The sequence below is a fragment of the Chionomys nivalis genome, chromosome 25, assembly GCF_950005125.1.
Source record: "Chionomys nivalis chromosome 25, mChiNiv1.1, whole genome shotgun sequence".
Lineage (NCBI taxonomy): Eukaryota > Metazoa > Chordata > Mammalia > Rodentia > Cricetidae > Chionomys > Chionomys nivalis.
This window is the reverse complement of record NC_080110.1, coordinates 36603805-36624246: the sequence shown is the minus strand read 5'-3', so window position 1 is coordinate 36624246 and position 20442 is coordinate 36603805. Positions and strand designations below refer to the sequence as shown.

At 43.2% G+C, this 20442-nt stretch overlaps 1 protein-coding gene across 1 annotated transcript; it reads left to right on the top strand.

The window, feature by feature from the left end:
• Positions 1 to 945: 945 nt before the first annotated feature.
• On the top strand, positions 946 to 18761 carry Tmbim4 (transmembrane BAX inhibitor motif containing 4). Its single transcript, XM_057757794.1, has 7 exons — positions 946 to 1114; positions 6977 to 7085; positions 8345 to 8450; positions 12558 to 12591; positions 14870 to 14987; positions 17460 to 17505; positions 18476 to 18761. Exons 1-7 carry the CDS (start codon positions 1018 to 1020, stop codon positions 18680 to 18682), a joined length of 717 nt encoding a protein of 238 aa, XP_057613777.1. The 5' UTR covers positions 946 to 1017; the 3' UTR covers positions 18683 to 18761.
• The last annotated feature ends 1681 nt before the right edge of the window (positions 18762 to 20442 follow it).

The window sequence follows — 20442 nt, the reverse complement described above, 5'->3', positions numbered from 1 at the left end:
GGTCTGGACTTTTTTTTTATTTTATCTGTCCAGCCTCATTCTTTGGCACCAGTCCCTTTACAGTACCATGTGAACTTTGACCTCTCCGCTCTTTGAGAACCTGCATCACATCCCGCTTGTGGGTTCCTGCTTGTCTTTCAAGATAAACATAATTCGCTCAAAAAGTCTATTTTATTTTTTATTTTTATTTATTTATTTAGTTAGTTACTTTATTTTGGGTTTTCGAGACAGGGTTTCTCAGTGTTGCTTTGGAGCCTGTCCTGGAACTAGCTCTTGTAGACCAGGTTGGCCTCGAACTCACATAGATCCGCCTGCCTCTGCCTCCCAAGTGCTGGGATTAAAGGTGTGCGCCACCACCGCCCGGCCTATTTTATTTTTTAAAATAATTTATTTTTTTTTTTATGTGCATTGGTGTTGTACCTGCAAGCATGTCTATGTGTGGTGGTCAGATTCCCAGGAACTGTAGTTACAGACAGTTGTGAGCTGCCACATGGATGCTGGGAATTGAACCCAGGTCCTCTGGAAGAGCAGCCAGGGCTCTTAACTACCGAGCCATCTCTCCCAGCCCCTCAAAAAGTCTATTTTGAAAGAATGCTCAATAAGTGTACGTCTAATTATTGCTTTAAAATAATTGCATCAAAGTGCATTGCTGGCGTGATAACTGAAGAAGAGGATAAACGAGAGAGGTTGCTGAATTCTTACATGAATCCATCCATCACGTTTTGCAGTTGTTCTGGGAAAGGCCTAGAGAAACATTTTGCGGGAAATCCAAGAAAAGTTTCCCTTCCGTTGTCGCAGGAGGGAGCAGCCGATCTCCTCCGACTGGGAAGCAACCGCTTGTTATCTAATGGGGATTTTTCCGGGCGGGGTGGGGAGAGGGGGAGATCGACTGCTTCGGCGCTCTCCCGGGCGAGGCAGTTCGACTAGTTCTGTCTGGCGGTCATCCCGGAAGTGGGTGACGGCGGTTGTGGTCAGTGCGGGCTCCCTCGGCCGGGCTGTGCGGGTGCTGCTGGCGACATGGCCGACACGGACCCGCGCTATCCCTGCTCCTCCATCGAGGATGACTTCAACTACGGCAGCTGCGTGGCCTCGGCCAGCGTGCACATCCGCATGGGTACGAGGCGGGTGACCAGGGGGACCTGGGTGAGAATGAGTTTGCCAAGTGACCGGAGCGCAGCGCAGTCCCCACGGGCCGGCCGGGTCGCCTGTGCTTCGCTTGCTTCTCAACTTTCTCCCGTGGAAGGGTCAACGACGACGGGTCGAGACCCACAGGTTGAGAACCGCTGTCTGATGGCAACCGAGACTTTATCACCTCAGTCATTAATTTCTCTCCGTGGGGTCTAGAACCCAGAATCCCTTTGAATGATGGCTCAGAAGTTTCCCAGGTCAATGCATATGTCCTGGCAGCCTTCCTCTGCAAAGCTATGATTTTTCATTTAAACTGTTGGGTGTCGTGTAAGGAAGCGGAATTCCTTGTCCACTACAGGTCAGCTGTTTACAGAAGGTGTCCCGGATTTAACCTGCCTGGGCAGCTGAAACCGGTTCTGGAAAAAAAAAAAAAAAAAGGTGGTTCTGGCGCATCAAGAATCTTGGCACCTAGCACGATATTCCTAAAATGAATTTTGAAACTATTTTGACAAGTGAGCTCAGCTTTTAAAATGTATTAATTATGACAAAGTGCTTGTGGGAGAAAATATGCCACCCTAGCCCCTTTTGAGGTGCAGCGACGTAGTGTTAAGTTGTGTGTTGTCTTAAGTGTTTCCTGCCCAGAACTTTCTTGTCTTTCAAAGCAAAAGTGAAACTGTATCCATTCAATAACTGGGCGTTGCTTACCTCCTCGGCCCTTGACAACCACCGTTTTACTTCCAGTCTTTATAAAACTATTAGACATGCCTCAGGAAAAAGAAATCACACAGTTGCGGCTTCATAACTGGCATCTTTCTGTTGGAATAATGTCTTCCGGGCGCATCCATGTAGCGTGTGTCTGTCCGACTTTCATTCTTCCTTTCTCTTGTGCCTGCTCCAGAATGCCATGTAGTTGAGATCATAAGATACATTGGGGTTTTTTCACCCCTCTGCTTGGCATTACCTGTGTGGTCCCACAGTGTGTATTTGATTCCCCTCCTCCTCCCTTCCATGGCCTGATAGCTCATTGGCTCTCGCTACTGAAGCATCTTCCACTTTCTGTAGTGCCAGTGTGCTTTCTTTATCTGCCTGTAAGTTTGGGCCATTCCAGATAAAACTGTCTGGTCGACACCCATGTGCAGGTTTTTGTGTATACATAGTTTCAACTCATTTGGATAAGTACCAAGGTGCTTGATAGCTGGGCCATACACAAGAATGTGTTTTGTACTGTAGGAAACCCTGAGACTGTGACCCTGCCTTGCTATCAGCAAACAATGAAAGTTCTTCCCGTTCTCAGCTAGAATTTGGTTTTGTCAGTATTTTGGATTTGGGTCATTTTAATAGATTTTTCATCACTTATTTTACTTCCTGGTATATCTTTTGCAAGTGTTTTCTCACAGTCTGTAGCTTGCTCTTTCATTCTCTTGATGGCACCCACTGGAAAAATACTCTATTGTATGTGTGTTTCATACCTTCATATAATGTGTTTTGATCAAATCTACCCCCAGTTTCCAACCCCATTGGTTCCTTTTACCTCTCAACTTCATATGTGCCTTTTTAAAAGGACCCGCTGGACCCAGAAGTGCTTCCTGTGTGTACGTGAGAGTAGGGCCTGTACTGACTCGTGGGTGGCCACATCCCTGAAGAAAACCGACTCTTGCTCCCTGCCTTAGTCCGTGTTCTAGTGCTGCACAGAGACACCATGACTAAGGCAACTCTTATAAGAAAAGGCATTTGATTGGGGCTTGCTGACAGTTCCAGAGACTTGGCCCATTATCATGGCAGGGGGCGTGGCAGTGCGCAGGCAGGCGCTGGAGCAGTAGTGATCCATAGGCAGAGAGACATTGGTCCTGGCACGGACCTTTGAAACCTTAAAGTTCTCCCCCAGTGAATCACTTCCTCCAGCAAGGACACGCCTCCTAATCCTCTGGTCCTTTCAGGTAGTGCCATTCCCTGGTGACTAAGCATAAAATATATGAGCCTGTGGGCCACTCTTATTCACACCACCACACTCCCCTAGTTGCCATCAAATGCCAGTAGCTTCTATGATACACCATTTGAATCATTGCTTTTCAATTGCAATATTTCATTTTTAGTCAGTTTTTTAGTTTATTCGTTGACAGTTTCATACATGCATATACGATATCTTATTCAGTCCCACTACCCTCAGCACCCCTTTCTCATCTTCTTGTCATTTTGTTTTTTAATCTACTGAATCTAGTTAGTGCTGCCACATTTGCATGAGAATGGGGCCATTTACTGGAGCCAGGCAGTAATGAGCCCCTCGCTCCCACATTCCATTTTGCCCGGCTTGATCTTCTGCAAGTCTCATGCAGGGAGCCATAGACACTAGGAGTTCCTGAGTGCAGCAGCTGGGCTGGGATGTGGGATGTGCTTCTCTGTATGTGTTGCTTTCATTAGTTGATAAACAATGGCTTAGCAGAGCAAAGCCAGACCATAAATCTGAACAGAGATACATAAAGAAGAGTAGGTGGAGTCAAAGAGATTCTGCCGTGTAGCTGCCAGAGGAGAAAGACTCCACAGGAATCTCATCTCACAGAGATGAATAGAAATGGGTTAAGATTAGAGAGCTAGTTAGAAATACTCCTGAGGCATTGGCTAAACAGCGTCGTAATCAATATAGTTTCTGCATGATTATTTGGGCTTAGGCAGCAGGGAAACAAGCGAGCAGCCTCCGTTTTCAGGGCTGTGTCCTGGAGAAAATGTTCCATGGCATTCATTCCTCCCATCTTGCTCGCTCTTACATACTTTCCATCTCTCCTTTAATGTTCCTGAGCCTTGGCAGGGGGTAGGGGAATTGAAAGAGATGTCCCTTTCAGGGGAGAAAGGGATGGGGAGAGGGGGAGAGAATGCTTGCACTTAACATTCACATGTTCTCAGTACACAGTGGCCTTTACATATATGGCCTTTATCTTTTTGGGTTCCTAGTTAACTTTTAAAGTCACAAATCATTGTAGAATTTTGGCAAATGCATCTTCTGTATCTGTCAATAACAACTGCATTTCCTCCATGTCTATCATTCCTAAATGTGGTATATAGCATTTGATTGGTGTTCACGTATTGAACCATCCTGCCATTCCAGGAGTAAATCCCACTTAGTCACGTGGAGTGCATTTAATATACCACTGAATCTTCTTTGCTAGTTGTTGTTGTTGTTCAGGGATACTGTTTCTGTATTCACCAGGCAGGTTGTGCTGTATTTTGTTGGCTCTTTATAACTTTGCTGTCAGGACATTGCTGCCTTTTCAGAAGTGTTTGGAGTAAGAAGAGAGCCAGTCTGTGTAGCAGATACTGGGAGTGGATAGGACTGAAAGCTTCCTGCTGGTCCCAGAAATGACAAAATGAGACAATGGATCACTTCAGGGAGGGCCAGGGACAGAAGGTGCCAGATATTGCAGGAAGTGAAGTTCCTGGAGAGATGGTACTGAGATGTCAGTGCAGCGTCTGTAGAGATGGTACTGAGATGTCAGTGCAGCGTCTGTAGAGATGGTACTGAGATGTCTATAGCAGCGTCTGTAGAGATAGTACTGAGATGTCAGTGCAGCGTCTGTAGAGATGGTACTGATGTCAGTGCAGCATCTGTAGAGATGGTACTGAGATGTCAGTGCAGTGTCTGTAGAGATGGTACTGATGTCAGTGCAGCGTCTGTAGAGATGGTACTGAGATGTCTATAGCAGCGTCTGTAGAGATGGTACTGAGATGTCAGTGCAGCATCTGTAGAGATGGTACTGAGATGTCTATAGCAGCGTCTGTAGAGATGGTACTGATGTCAGTGCAGCGTCTGTAGAGAGGCCTTCATGAGGAAAGACTTAAAGCATGGCGGTATGTTTAATAAATGTACCTGATTTTTCTCCAGCAACTCTGTGCTAGACACAAAGGCAGATAAATAAAAGTCTCGCAGGCCACATTGCTGTCCTAAAACATTGACTTGGCCAGCGCCTGAAAGAGCTTTCTTGTGGCAGCATAACTTAATTCTAATGTGCCAAATGCCAACTTGGAGGGGCTTTTGAGAGGCCTCAACAGTCTGAAAATGGGAATAACCTGGGGAGGCTTCAAGAGGAAGTGGGAATCCCGTGGTGCCCACACTTCAGATGTGAGGTGAGCTCATGGGGAAAGAGGAGATTTTTGATGAGCTGTTTAGGAACGCTCACCAAATGTCACAGCGGAAAGTGTGCCCATTTAAAGCAGTGCTAGGAAATAGTGTAGTGTCATGGGAAGAGCCTTGGCTGAAGGGTCTGAAAATTAAATACTGTCTGTTGGTATATGTAAAGTCGTGCTTCTTGGTCACTATGATCCCTTTATCTTTAAAGTAAACATAATTGCTGCACTGTAACAGGATGCTTTAAGAATCAGAGAGGTGTTTAAACATAGAAACTTCTCTAATCTGGGCTAGAAGCACCAAGTCTGGATTTTGGATGGAACTGGAAACTAGGTTTCACAATCCCTAGAAGAACCACACAATTTCTGTTTAAGTTAACTGTTTTGTTTTTTAAAATAGTTTTATATCTAATTTACTTCTGTGTGGCTGACGTGACTATAACAGTACTGAGTGTTTGTGTGACTAGCTGAGTGTGCAGGAACATCTTAGTTAGGAGCCCTGGAGACTGGGCCGATAACAGAACCTGATCGCGTCTGTGTTTATTAGATTCTCAGCTGTTCCTTTTGTAATTACCTACCTTGTGTCACCCTAACCTGCACACATTTACACACATAAAAATAAATAAATAAATAAATCATATAAATACGAAAATGTAATTTTGAAAATTTCCATAGATATCTATCTATCCTAACCCCAACTGGGCCATCTATATCGATGTCAAAGACAAAAACAAAAGGCTAAGCAAAATGCTTCCTTTAAATATAAGCAAAGTAGCTGTTTATAATGTACACGTTTTCTGGAAGATACTTTTGGAATACTGTACTTCTAATCCAGGGTCACTGGTGGAAAGCAATGAACCCTAAAGTTATAATAGAAAAATTATATGAGAATCAATTTCTGAATGTAGTATCCACCTTAAGTATGGAGTAGGTCCATATAACTAGTCACTGTGGTGCACCCCTATATATTAGTGTGTTAAACTAGTCTGTCTTATCAGTATGCCATGCACAACCTGGAAAAATTAAGATACTACTATCTTGTACACTCATGAATACAACCTTATTATTCACAGGTCACATTGCAATTTTATATGCTCACTTACTGTATCTTACATCTAAGAATAGCTGTTGTACACTTTATTACAATCTTGTAAAATGTGGTCATCTTCAGTAGTGTATATCACCATAATTGATTTCGCCATCATCTCTTGAGAGTTACCATCCTTCCTTCAAATAATAATAATAAGCTAAATGCACTTTCAATTTGGTTGGCGATATCACCGTTGACTGCCCAGCAGGCAATCTAGGAGGTTTCCTTCTTTGCACCCTCACAGATCCTTTCACAAAACCTTTTGAACTGTCAATCTGATAGATCAGGGAGTGGCCAAGTAATATTTCCAGCTTTATGAGGCATATAGATTAAGATTAAAGAAAAATGTCTGTGAAAACATAGTTTTTCAGACAGTATGATAGCTCATTGGGTAATAGGGTTTGCCACCAAGCCTGCCTGTTTGAGTGAGGCAGGTCTTTGGACTGGCATGGTGGAGGAGGACTCTAACCCTGGCATGGTCTCCTCTCCTCTGCATGTGAGCCATGGCACATGCTCCTCTCATCCACCGAACAAACAACTAAACATGCAAAAAAAGAAACAATTTTTTCTAAGCAATTTGGTCCTGACGGGGGAACAAATATTTTGGAAAATCATCATATGTCTTACTTCTCTCTCTTCCAGCCTTTCTCAGAAAAGTCTACAGCATCCTTTCTCTGCAAGTTCTCCTAACTACGGTGACCTCTGCCGTGTTCCTGTACTTCGAGACTGTGCGGACATTTGTCCATGACAGGTAGGAGAAGGCAGCAGTTCGGAGCCATCTCCAGATAGCTCATCTGTTGAGGATGTTGTGTCTGTTAACATGACAGGTAGGAGAAGGCAGCAGTTCGGAGCCATCTCCAGATAGCTCATCTGTTGAGGATGTTGTGTCTGTTAACTTTTAAAAAGGCCATCATCTAACTCCTAGGAGCCGGATTCATTTTTTGACAAAGGAGAATATTTCACAACACACTATTTCCCCTCATTTTAGCTTATAGTTTTCTAGGGTCAAACCATCATCTCCCGGGTTAGGAGTTTGTACTGTTGGCTGCTGAAATGGCTCAGCCCGGAAAAGCGTGCCAGCGCTCATGGGACCCACGGGCGGAAAGGAAAAACTGGCTCCTGTAGCTGTCCTCTGACTCCACACGTGTGTGCCCGCACTCAGACACTCCTGTCCCTCCTCCACGACACACACAATTTAAAAAAAGAAAAGAAATAAAGAACTTTGCTGCATATGTCATAGTCACTTTTTTTTGTTGTATTTGTTACTGTATTGTCTCCCAAGCCTAAGACTATATCTGCAAAATAGAGTTATGTGAAGAATGTGTGGTTCTGATAATCTTGTTTCATTGCTAGAATAATTTTACTGAGAGGTCTCTAGACTTAGCTACCTAACTGGAGGACTTGATAAAGATCTTCCTCTCAGCATAAGTATTTAAGTGGCTAAAAATAACATGGTTGTTTTATTTGAAAGAAAAAAATTTAAAAAGTGACTGTTTTCTAAGAAACAGATTGTCTCTCCTCTTCCTACCAAAGGAGAGTCTTAAACTGTTAATTGGCTACTCTGGGATGTAATTATTTAAATTTAGGGGATTTATTAAAGGGCTATAATATGTTTCATTTATTGTATTTCAGTTAATAAAATGCTATGCTAATTGTAAACGTTACTCCACTGTGAAGGACATCAGTAAACAAAAGATGGATAGACAGGCCCCTCCCACTCTCTTACAGCCCCTCCTACTCCCTACTGCCCCTCCCACTCTCACAGCCCCTCCCACTCTCTCACAGCTCCTCCCACTCTCTTATACCACCTTCCACTCTCTTAAGTCACTCCCCATCTCACACCCATCTCAACTTTTCCAGATAGAAAGTAAGTTTTTTTTTTATTTCGTATGGATCCAGACTTTATTCTTGTACTTTTATGAACATAGAAAATCATAGATTTTACTAAATTATATACTATTATCCCTGTTATTTTTAACCTTAAAATACTTTTAATGTTATGTCTTTCAGCCCTGCTTTAATTTTGGTGTTTGCCCTCGGCTCTCTGGGCTTGATTTTCGCGTTAACTTTGCACAGACGCAAGCATCCTCTGAACATCTACCTGCTTTTTGCATTTGTGAGTACTTTGATATTATCTCCGCCATTAGCATTTAACCTGAGCTTCCAAAATACTCGTTAAAATGTGTGCATGTGTGTGTGTGTGTGTGTGTGTATGTGTGTGTGTGTGTGTACGTGTGTAACAATGGGAGAATAAAATCGAGCTGTGTCCACAGGTGTTTGCCTATGCATGAGTATATGGGGGTCAGAGCTTGGCACTGGGTTTCTTTTTCATTCCCCACCTTAGGTTTGTTGTTGTTGTTGTTGTTGTTTGTTTTTTGTTTTTCGAGACAGAGTTTCTCTGTGCCTTTGGAGCCTGTCCTGGAACTAGCTCTTGTAGACCAAGCTGGCCTCAAACTCACAGAGATCCGCCTGCCTCTGCCTCCCGAGTGCTGGGATTAAAGGCGTGTGCCACCACCATGCAGACCCATCATAGTTTCTGAGACAAGGTCTCTGAGAATTTGAATGTGCCATTTCAGCTCGACTTGCTAAGTGGTAAGCTGCAGCAATCCACCATCCTCTGCCGTCTAGCCGTCGGGACACAAACATGTGCCACCACACTGACATTGTATCTGGTGCTGGGGACCAGAACTCAGGTCCTCATGCTGGCACAGCAAGCACTTAACCCACTGAGCCATCTTCCCAGCCCTGAAGTTTTAACTAAAATATATTAGGAAATTACTTATAAATATATGCTCTTTTAGAACCTTTAATGATTGTCTACCTTCTGCTTATGTGGCATTTGGCAAAGCAGTTGGGCTTTTTGTACCTGATCTTTCTCACAGATAAGGAAGGAAGTAGGACACTGGAAACAGTATACAGTCGAGAAGAGCACAGTGTCACACTGAAACGAGTGCACCACTCTGAAGTAGTGCTTTTTGAAAAATATAAGTGCATGCTTGTATACACAAAATCCCCTTCCTTTCTTACTTTGCTGTAGAAGGACAAAAGAAAAAGCAAAATCATCTACAACAATAAAACCAGCGTCAAAAGTGTGTTTTACAGACTTCCTTGTTTGTTAAACCATGTTAGCTAAGCATATGATGAACAGGGTCCTCAACAACCTTCGGCTGATGTTTTCTAGTGAGTGCTCTCACTGCTGAGCAGAAGAGGGGCCTGTCCTTTTCTACAGAGACACCCGTCTTTCTGAAAGGGGGTTGCAACAGATTTGAAGATTGACGTAATTTTCTTTCAAGATTTATTTTTAACCTTACTGTGTAACTGTTTTCCTATATGTATTTATTTTTGTATGTGCACCTGTGCATGTGGAGACCAGAAGAGGATGTTGGGTGCCCTAGAAATGAACTAGAGTTTAAACAGCTGTGAACTACCCTGTGGGTGCCGGGAGCTGATGGCTGATCCTCTACAGGAGTAGCCAGTGCTCTCAACCACGGAACCATCACCCAGAGCTGTTTGTTTGTACATATTATTATGTGTGTACCTGATACGTGTATGTGGAGGTGTTCATGGCACAGGATACCAATGGAGGCCAGAGGACCACTGTGCAGTTGGGTCACTCCTACTGTATGTGGGTTGTAGGACTTGTACAGTAAACATTTTTAGGGAGTGAGTTATCTTGCTGGCTTTGTTCTATTTGTTTGTTTGTGTTTGCCTCCTCCCTGTCTCCTGCTGCAGATAAGGCGGAAATTGAAATCTAACCTAAGGGCTGGACCCTGCACATAAGTGTGTCAGCATCTACACTGTGACATGAGGACTGCACACTAGTGTGTCAGCATCTACACTGTGACATGAGGACTGCACTCTAGTGTGTCAGCATTTACAGTGTGATGTGAGGACTGCACACTAGTGTGTCAGCATCTACACTGTGACATGAGGACTGCACACTAGTGTGTCAGCATCTACACTGTGATGTGAGGACTGCACACTAGTGTGTCAGCATTTACAGTATGATGTGAGGACTGCACACTAGTGTGTCACCTACACTGTGATATGAGGACTGCACACTAGTGTGTCACCTACACTGTGATATGAGGACTGCACACTAGTGTGTCAGCATCTACACTATGACATGAGGACTGCACACTAGTGTGTCAGCATCTACAGTGTGATGTGAGGACTGCACACTAGTGTGTCAGCATCTACACTGTGATGTGAGGACTGCACACTAGTGTGTCAGCATCTACAGTGTGATGTGAGGACTGCACACTAGTGTGTCACCTACACTGTGATATGAGGATTACACTCTAGTGTGTCAGCATCTACACTGTGATGTGAGGACTGCACACTAGTGTGTCAGCATTTACAGTGTGATGTGAGGACTGCACACTAGTGTGTCACCTACACTGTGATATGAGGACTGCACACTAGTGTGTCACCTACACTGTGATATGAGGACTGCACACTAGTGTGTCAGCATCTACACTATGACATGAGGACTGCACACTAGTGTGTCAGCATCTACAGTGTGATGTGAGGACTGCACACTAGTGTGTCAGCATCTACACTGTGATGTGAGGACTGCACACTAGTGTGTCAGCATCTACAGTGTGATGTGAGGACTGCACACTAGTGTGTCACCTACACTGTGATATGAGGATTACACTCTAGTGTGTCAGCATCTACACTGTGATGTGAGGACTGCACACTAGTGTGTCACCTATACTGTGATATGAGGATTACACTCTAGTGTGTCAGCATCTACAGTGTGATATGAGGACTGCACACTAGTGTGTCAGCATCTACACTGTGATGTGAGGACTGCACACTGCACTCTAACCCTAAACCCAACCCCAACCCTAACTGTAGCTCCCCAGCCTCCAGCCCCAACCTAACCACACATATCAACAGTGTATTCCATTTCTGGGATCCGTTACTTAGTTCTTGGAATTAGCAACCACTGAGGCGGGGTGCTAGTTTCATTGCCTCTGCATCTTTGTTCTTTTCTGGGTCTGAGGACTGTTGGCTCTAGGTAGGATGGAGTACAATGACTGCTTCCTTACCATTGTAATTACACAGCCATTGCTGTTTCTTCTGCCTTTGCCTTTGTGGTACAGTGTATCAGACAGTTGATCAAATCTAACTAGAGATGATATAATCAAGGAGAGCCTAAAATATAAGGCTTAATATCTCCAAATCTTTTGTTTTGGCAAGATTTCAGCTACTTATAACATGACTTAAACAATACAAAATAACACAAGAGAGTTATCCTGAGCTCAGCCAGCTGTGTAGTTCAGGCACTCCTGAAGTATTGTATAGTATAAGATAGCACGTTGCCCTATCCGAATAGCATTCAGTTTAAATTAAGTGAATAAAGTGTGGGGGGGGCATGTACTCTTAGAGCACAGTCCAGTGACTGTGCACCCACTCTGTCAGTTTGGCTTAGAATACGGTCACGTGGTGAGACCTAGCTGCAAGGGAGGCTACAAACACGCTGTTTCATCTGAACAGCCAGGTGTCCAGGTACAAAATCTGTTGCTGGAGAAGAAAGACATTTTTATTGCAAGGCTGTTTTAAGGTACTTCATCAAAGTACATAACAAAATATTTTATGTTTCTTATGTTTATTTTGTGAGGTATTGAGGGTTTACAGTATCATTTTCTTGATTTTTATCTAGCTTGAAAAAATTTAATTTTCTGTTAATTCTACTTTATGACTTTCCTATTACAGATGAAAAATCTTGTTAAAGCTTAAAGAGCCACAATGAGAATGTAAATCTTCATGATGCATTGAGGGCCCATTTTTGTTAGAGTAGGATTGTATTGTCCTGCCCTATGTATGTCACAAGGCTTCTCTGAAGCTAACATGAACCATTCTCATGGGACCATACTGGACTGCTAGAAGTGAGCGTGTGTGCGTGAGACAGTGCTGGACTGCTAGAAGTGAGCGTGTGCGTGAGACAGTGCTGGACTGCAAGAAGTGAGCGTGTGCGTCAGACAGTGCTGGACTGCTAGAAGTGAGCGTGTGCGTGAGACAGTGCTGGACTGCAAGAAGTGAGCGTGTGCGTGAGACAGTGCTGGACTGCTAGAAGTGAGCGTGTGCGTGAGACAGTGCTGGACTGCAAGAAGTGAGCGTGTGCGTGAGACAGTGCTGGACTGCTAGAAGTGAGCGTGTGCGTGAGGCAGTGTCCATTCTTCACGCGTTCACTAATTACAGTCTGTTCTCTTAGACACTGTTGGAAGCTCTGACTGTGGCAACTGTTGGTAAGTCTTTCATGTGTTACCATTTTACTGTCGATAAAATATTTTAGGTAGCCGGGCGATGGTGGCGCAAGCCTTTAATCCCAGCACTTGGGAGGCAGAGGCAGGTGGATCTCTGTGAGTTCGAGACCAGCCTGGTCTACAGAGCTAGTTCCAGGACAGGCTCCAAAGCCACAGAGAAACCCTGTCTCGAAAAACCAAAAAAAAAAAAAAAAAAAAATATTTTAGGTAACAAGGTATTTGGGGTTAAAGTTTAACATCGTAGGATGTTATATTAAAAACGTGGCACAGGGTGAAGATTTCTGATAAGCAAAAATCAAATATTTATACTTTACATAGTTCAGCTGAGCCGAGAGGACATGGAAAAGTTGAAGGGAAGCAGAAGGAATTGAGAATAGCTTTTCATTTATGATTTCCCGGTGACTGAGACGAGACACTGGGGTTTATCTCCCCACTCCCAAGGGCTCTTCTGTCACACTCCCTAAACTGCTCACTGAGCTATGATGGCCTCACCCCATGTTCCCCCAAATGCACCCCAGGATACGCAGTCTTTTCCATTTCTGATGCCGTGTGTGTGTGTGTGTGTGTGTGTGTTTCCAGGCCAAGAGCTACTGTAATCACCTGATGTACCCTAATAATGTCTCAAATTAAAAATTAAGCAAATCACAATAAAACTCCTGAGTGGTTTACAGTGTGTGTCACAAAGGTCAGCATTAACTGACGGCCAGCAAGTCATTCATCCTTATGAGAAGTACATTTATCGCTATCCATTCGGTTCCAGTTTCATTGAATCTGTATCTTTTGTAATCTACTACTCTTTTTAGAAGAATCAGAATACAGATAAATACTAAGAAATAGCAAACTAAGTGGACTGGAAGCTTTTCAGCATAGAAAGGAAGTGCCATCGGCTTATCTGTACTTTGAGCTACTAATATTCCTTGTGGTTGTCATGACAATGTTGTCATCTGTCCCTCCCCCAGGGCCACCATACCATTACTGTAAGGAGTGTGAAAATAAATATGGTTACTAGAAGTGGAGTTAAAATACACAGATGAAGTAATCTGAGAAGATTATTTTTCTTATGGATTGCAGTATTCTATTCTATGTGATCAGAATGCCAAATTATTGACAAGAAGTAAAATGACTATATATTTTTCTGTGTTCACCTGCCAAATTCTGTAATGCCATAAGTAAATATTTTAATGATTTATTAATAGAAATAACAAGTACAATTCATCTTGGAAAAAACTTTGAATTGGGCTGGAGAGATGGCTCTGCAGCAGTTAAGAGCATTGCCTGCTCTTCCAGAGGTCCTGAGTTCAATTCCCTGCAACCACATGGTGGCTCACAACCATCTGTAAAGAGGTCTGGTGCCCTCTTCTGGCCTGCAGGCATACACACAGACATAATATTGTATACATAATAAGTAAACAAATAAATATTTAAAAAATATAAAAGAAACTGTATTATTTTTTAAAAAAGCAAAACAAAAAAAGCCTTTGAATTACTTAAGTGGTTGGGGTTCAAAACACTTAATCCCCTTGAAAGAAGCTGAATTTAACTTTCTGTTAAAAGAGTAGCAGATATCTATTACAGTGGCCCTCACTGCTCAGACCCTTACTCTGTTGCAGAAGGGAGTTTGGTGACCCCCACAGCAGTGTGCTCTAAGAGAGTCCAGATGCAATTGTAAAGCAAGCTGTGACTGGTTCCTGTACCCTGGAGAGTGGGGAAATGGCAGACGTTAGACAGCCTTAGTACCCTTTCTTGCTCCTCTGCCTTGGTGTGGGCTGCTCAGCTGACTCAGCACCTAGGCCACTGTCATCCGTGACTGAGGGACTGCTACAGAGATCCTGATAAATTGCAAATGAGCCGCTCCTGTTTGCCTATAGAACATCTTTAGAACGTGGTTAACTGTGAGATAATGTGGCCTGCTTTATTTGTATGAGTAACTATTTCTGAGCTTTTAATTTTGTTATCAGTACGGGTTCACTGAACCAATATATTTAAGACTGGGTGAAGAAGTTTGATTGTTTTTATTGGTGAATGGAATGGAAGAAAGGGAGAGTGAGTGGGGACAGGAGAGCAGTGGAATGACATGGTTAAATCTACTGTGAACATGTATGAAAATGCTACGGTGAAGCCCATTACTGTGTGTATATAATCAGTAAATGCAACAAAAACATTTTTAAAAGCTAAAATGTAAGCAAACTTTTTGTTACTGTAGGCAAGGCTGTTTGGTATTGACTGTCTGTGTGTGTTTTAATCAACCTTAATTTTACAGTTACTTTCTATGATGTACACCTGGTTCTGCAAGCTTTTATACTGACTACTGCGGTCTTTTTTGGCTTGACTGCCTATACTCTACAGTCAAAGAGAGATTTCAGCAGATTTGGAGCAGGGTAAGTACTAAGTCTTGTCTTATATGCTTCCCTTAAGTTAGATTTTATCAACTCTCTGATACACCATACCACAAAGTTTATCACAGTCTCAACAATGTTTAAAAGTCCAAAGCTCGGGCTGGAGAGATGGCTCAGAGGTTAAGAGCACTGACTGCTCTTCCAGAGGTTCTGAGTTCAATTCCCAGCAACCACATGGTGGCTCACAGCCATCTGTAATGAGATCTGGCCGCAATCATATAGACAGATAGAACACTGTATACATAATAAATAAATAAAAATCTTTTTTAAAAAAGTCCAAAGCTCAAAGTCTTTTCTGAGATTCATACAATCTCTTAACCATAATCCCCTCTAAAACAAAATAAAAAAGCAGATCACATACTTCCAACATGTCATAGCACAGGATATGTATTACCATTCCAAAATGTAGGGAAGGGAGTATGGTGAAGAAACCCTGGACCAAAGCAAGACTGAAAACCAGCTGGGCAAACTCCAAACTCCGGACTCAACATCTCCATGTCTGATGTCAAAACACTCTTCATATCTTCAATTCCGTTCAGCTTTGTTGACTGCAGCACACTTCTTTCACGTGGGCTGGTTCCAGTCCCTGTTGGCAGCTCTCCTCAGCAGTTACCCCAAAGCTCTGGCATCGCTACCATTTCAGGGGTCTCCAAGGCAGTCCAGGTTTCAACGTCACAGCTTCATACAACAGCCTCTCTAGACATCCCTGACACATACCTGGCCTCGGTGGCTTTCTTAGATGTGGACACAAATTCCATAAACCCTTTCATCCATCCTTAACTCTAAAGCCAGAACCACGAACTGCAAAGCTCTGCTGCTTGCTGAGACTGGAGCGTAGCTTCCTCGTTCAGTTACCTCTTCAACAGCTTTCTGTTTTTGGTTGTTAGTTTTACTGCCAAAGCTTAGCTGTCCTTGAACTTGCTCTGTAGACCAGGCTGCCCTCAAACTCAGAGATCCACCAGCCTCTGCTGGAATTAAAGATGTGTACCACCACACCAGGCTCTAAACTTTTCTTTAGCTCTTTTCAAAAGTTGGAGACTTAGGTTGGTGAGACCTTGCCCTACAGTCACCACACCCTTTATTTTAATTCTTAATCCTTTATCTCCTTGAAGGCAGGATTTAGCTCTGTTACACTTCCTGGTGCTCCTTCTCACAATCTATACATTTTGTATTTTTATTTGCTCAGCTTAGCTTGCTCCTTTTCATTATAAATCTTCATGAGAGTTAACACCAGTAACAACACAACAGAGTCTATACTAGGCTATTTTGAGTTTCCCCTGCCAACAGAATTAATCCAAAGCTCTTCATTTTAGCCACAGGCAGATTCTTCAGACAAGGTCAAAAAGCAGCCACATTCTTCACCAAAATATCACAAGAATGATCTCTAGGCAACATATTAATCTTCTCTACTGTAACCTCTTGAGCAAGTCGTGCCCCCACCCCCTTCATCAAATCACACTCAACCACTGTTTTCCATGCTCCTACTAGTCCGGCCCATTAGGCGGCAATTAAAGCCTTCAACAGCTCTTCTAATCCATAGTCCCAACCAAAGTCCAGATTCCTTCAAACAAAAACAAGGTCAGGGGGCTGGAGAGATGGCTCTGCAGCAGTTAGGAGCATTGCCTGCTCTTCCAAAGGTCCTGAGTTCAATTCCCGGCAACCACGTGGTGGCTCACAACCATCTGTAGTGAGGTCTAGTGCCCTCTTCTGGCCTGCAGACATACGCACAGACAGAATATTATATAAATAATAAATAAATAAATATTAAAAAAAAACAAAACAAAAACAAGGTCAGACCTGTCACAGTAATACCCCAGTCCCTGGTACCAACTTCTGTTTTAATTAGGGTGTCTATTGCTGTGAGGAGACACCATGACCATGTAACTATTATGAAGGAAAACATTTAATTGGGGTGGTCCATTTACAGTCCATTATCATCATGGTGGGACATGGCCGCATGCAGGCAGATGTGGTGCTGGAGAAGTATTGACAGTCATACATCTTGTAGGCAACAGGAAGTGGTCTGATACCCTAGATGTGGCTTGGGCATATCTGAGACCTCAAAGTCTGCCCACATAGTGACATACTTCCTCCAACAAGGTCATATCTGCTCTAACAATGCCACACTTTTTATGGTCCCCTATGAGCTTCTGGGGACCAATGCCATTCAAACTGCCACAGTCCCTACTTCCAGTTCCAGAGGACATGATGCCCTCTTCTGACATCTTCAAGTGTCAGGTAGGTGCATGGCACACATGCATGCATACAGGCATACATGCATACATACATGCATACATACATGCATACATGCATACATACAGGCATACATACAGGCATACATACATACATACAGGCAGAGCACTCATACACATAAAATAAAAAAATAAACTTTACAAACAAAAGTGTTTTCATAATGAACAGGATTGTGAAGTGTTTACATTTTGCTTTCTCCAGGCTGTTTGCTGTTTTGTGGATTTTGTGCTTGGCAGGATTTTTGAAGGTAAGTGTTTTAGGACAGTTAACTCAAATGCAGTTCTGCCTATGTCAACGTAAGCCAATTGAACTTCCTGCAGAGTTGTCTATAGAGGACAGTTAGAATTAGCTAAAGGACTTATATATACGGTTTATAGGATAATTTCAGTAAAAATCATGGTCTTATATTCATCATTATTGCTGATTGAGAAAAAGATGGTTGCACAAATAAATGAAGTTACACAAAAAGTCTCCTCCTTGTAGCTGCCAACCTCCAAGTGCCACATTTAATTCTGAAAAAGAGGGGGCTGATGAGAATAAAGCCTATACACCTGATGGCCTGAATTCTGTCCCTGAAACCCACAGAGTGAAAGGTGGGGACCAACTCTGGAAAGTTGTCTTCTGACCTCCACATTCTTGCTTGCTTGCTGTGCTATGCACAGTCTCCGATAAATAAGTAAATATCATAAAAAATTCATTCTTAAAAAGTAACATTTTAGCAGGGCCATGGTGGTGCATGCCTTTAATCCCAGCACTCAGGAGGCAGAGTCAGGTGGATTTCTGTGAGCTCAAGACCAGGCTGGGCTACAGAGCAAGTTCCAGGACGTCCAGGACTACATAGAGAAGCCCTGTCTCAAAAAACAAACAACAACAACAGAAGTAACATTTAAAGCAGTTGATGTCTAGAATGCTGCTACTCATAGTCAAGCAGTAAACTTAACTGGAAGAAAGGTATCTTTCCATACATGCTTCCGTCAAGCAAACGCGACTTTAGATCTGCCTGCCTTCTTTCTGTAAAATTCATGCATCAGTGCTGTATGCCATGCTTACATATGCAACTAGCCATAGAGTCATACGTCAGTGTTCCACATCAGCATTGTATGCCATTGTTACACATACAGCTAGCCGTAGGTTGGTATGAAAAGTAATTGATACTGATCTACTGATCTAACATGACCCCTAAATATGAACATATTTCTTTCATCCCTTGCTTGTAGGTTTTTTTCCATAGTGAAGCAGTGGAATTGGTCTTGGCGTCCCTAGGCGCCCTTCTTTTCTGTGGCTTTATCATCTATGATACACACGCGCTGATGTACCAGCTGTCTCCCGAAGAGTATGTGCTAGCTGCCATCAGTCTCTACTTGGACGTCATCAACCTGTTCCTGTACCTGCTGCGGTTTCTGGAAGCAGTTAGTAAAAAGTAACTAAACAGTAGACAGAGACTGCTTTACGATGTGAAAAGTGTCAATTACACTTAGAGATTAAAATCATTTGTGATCTTTCTTGGCATTCTGTGTTCTTCTCTACTTTAGAATCTTACTATTCTCTGTGTTATTTCCAGATTCTTGACAAGATATTAAAATTGCTTTATACTTTTTTGTAAATTAAGGCAGGGTCTCGCTGTGTAGTCTAATGTGGCTTCTAACTCATGATCTTGCTATGTCAGCTTCCTACATTCTGGGAATACAGGCATATATCACCATGTTTGGCTTCTTTATTATATTTTAGACCTAAATTAGCCATAACTAGCAGTTCATCTATAATTCAAAATAATAAATAAATTTAGCTTTTCTTTTAATAAGTATTTTGCATGCACGTATTATGTGCACTTTGTGCATGTCTGGTGTTAGCAGAGGCCCGCAGGAGGTGCTGTGTCACTCGGAACTGGAGTTACAAGTGGTTGTGATGTGAAAACTGCCCTGTTGTTCATCTCTTAAAGATGCCTCGTTTAAGCCGGGCGATGGTGGCGCACGCCTTTAATCCCAGCACTCGGGAGGCAGAGGCAGGCGGATCTCTGAGAGCTAGTTCCAGGACAGGAACCAAAAGCTACGGAGAAACCCTGTCTCGGAAAAAAAAAAAAAAAAAAAAAGCCGGGCGGGAGGCAGAGGCAGGCGGATCTCTGTGAGTTCAAGACCAGCCTGATCTGCAGAGCTAGTTCCAGGACAGGCTCCAAAGACACAGAGAAACCCTGTTTCGAAAAACAACAACAACAAAAAAAAAATGCCTCGTTTAGGGCTGGAGAGAGGGCTCAGCAGTTAGGAGCACTGACTGCTCTTCCGGAGGAACCGGGTTCAATTCCCAACACCCACATGGCAGCTCACAACTGTCTGAAAATGCAGTTCCAGAAGATCTGACACCTTCACACCAATACACATAAAATAAATAAATCATGGAAAATCTACTTGAGAAGTGAAAGGTGTTTGTCTTAATGGCAGCACATTTTGTCTGGTTAGGCCTTTTTGTTTTTAGTTTTTACTGTTGGAGTGGTATCCGCATCACTGTATGTGGCCTATGCCAAGCAATCAGAGCTTCCAGAGGAAATATACCCACAAAGAATGGGACGTGTTCAACTTAATTGTTTTTTATATCACATACAGGTAAGCCTGTGCTGTGTGCACAAGGGCGTAGAACTAGTAGGTGTAGAGAAACGGCAATTCATGGGACAGAGGAAGGAAGAGGGGCAGACAGAGGGATCAGAGCGCGTTTGATGGCTGAAATCTTGTGGACAAAGTGGTGCAGTGTGGCCGGGCGGTGCATGGCTTTAATCCCAGGACTGAGGGGTGGGGCAGAGGGAAGTAGATCTCCGAGTTCGAAGCTAGCTTGGTCTACAAAGTGGGTTCCAGGACAGTCAGAACTGTTATACAAAGAAACCCCATCTCAGAAAAGCAAAGTTTTCGGCAGAACTGAGACCTGGCTTCAGTCCACTTGATGTAGTTTCTGTGGGTTAGCATCAGCAGGAAGCTTCAGTCAGGCCTCAGCTTTCATCTCTGTAGTACACAGTCCTGATAGCTCAGCCATCCTGGGAACCGGAAGTCACCGTCTAAATTGCAGAACTCTTTCTGTTCTTGGGGACTCAGGAATCCCATGGAAAGACCTGGCTGTTGGAGCCCCGCTTTCTGCCAAGTTCAGTTGTGCCACACGCCTTTCAGATGACAAACCAGTTGTTTTCCTGTCAAACACTCAG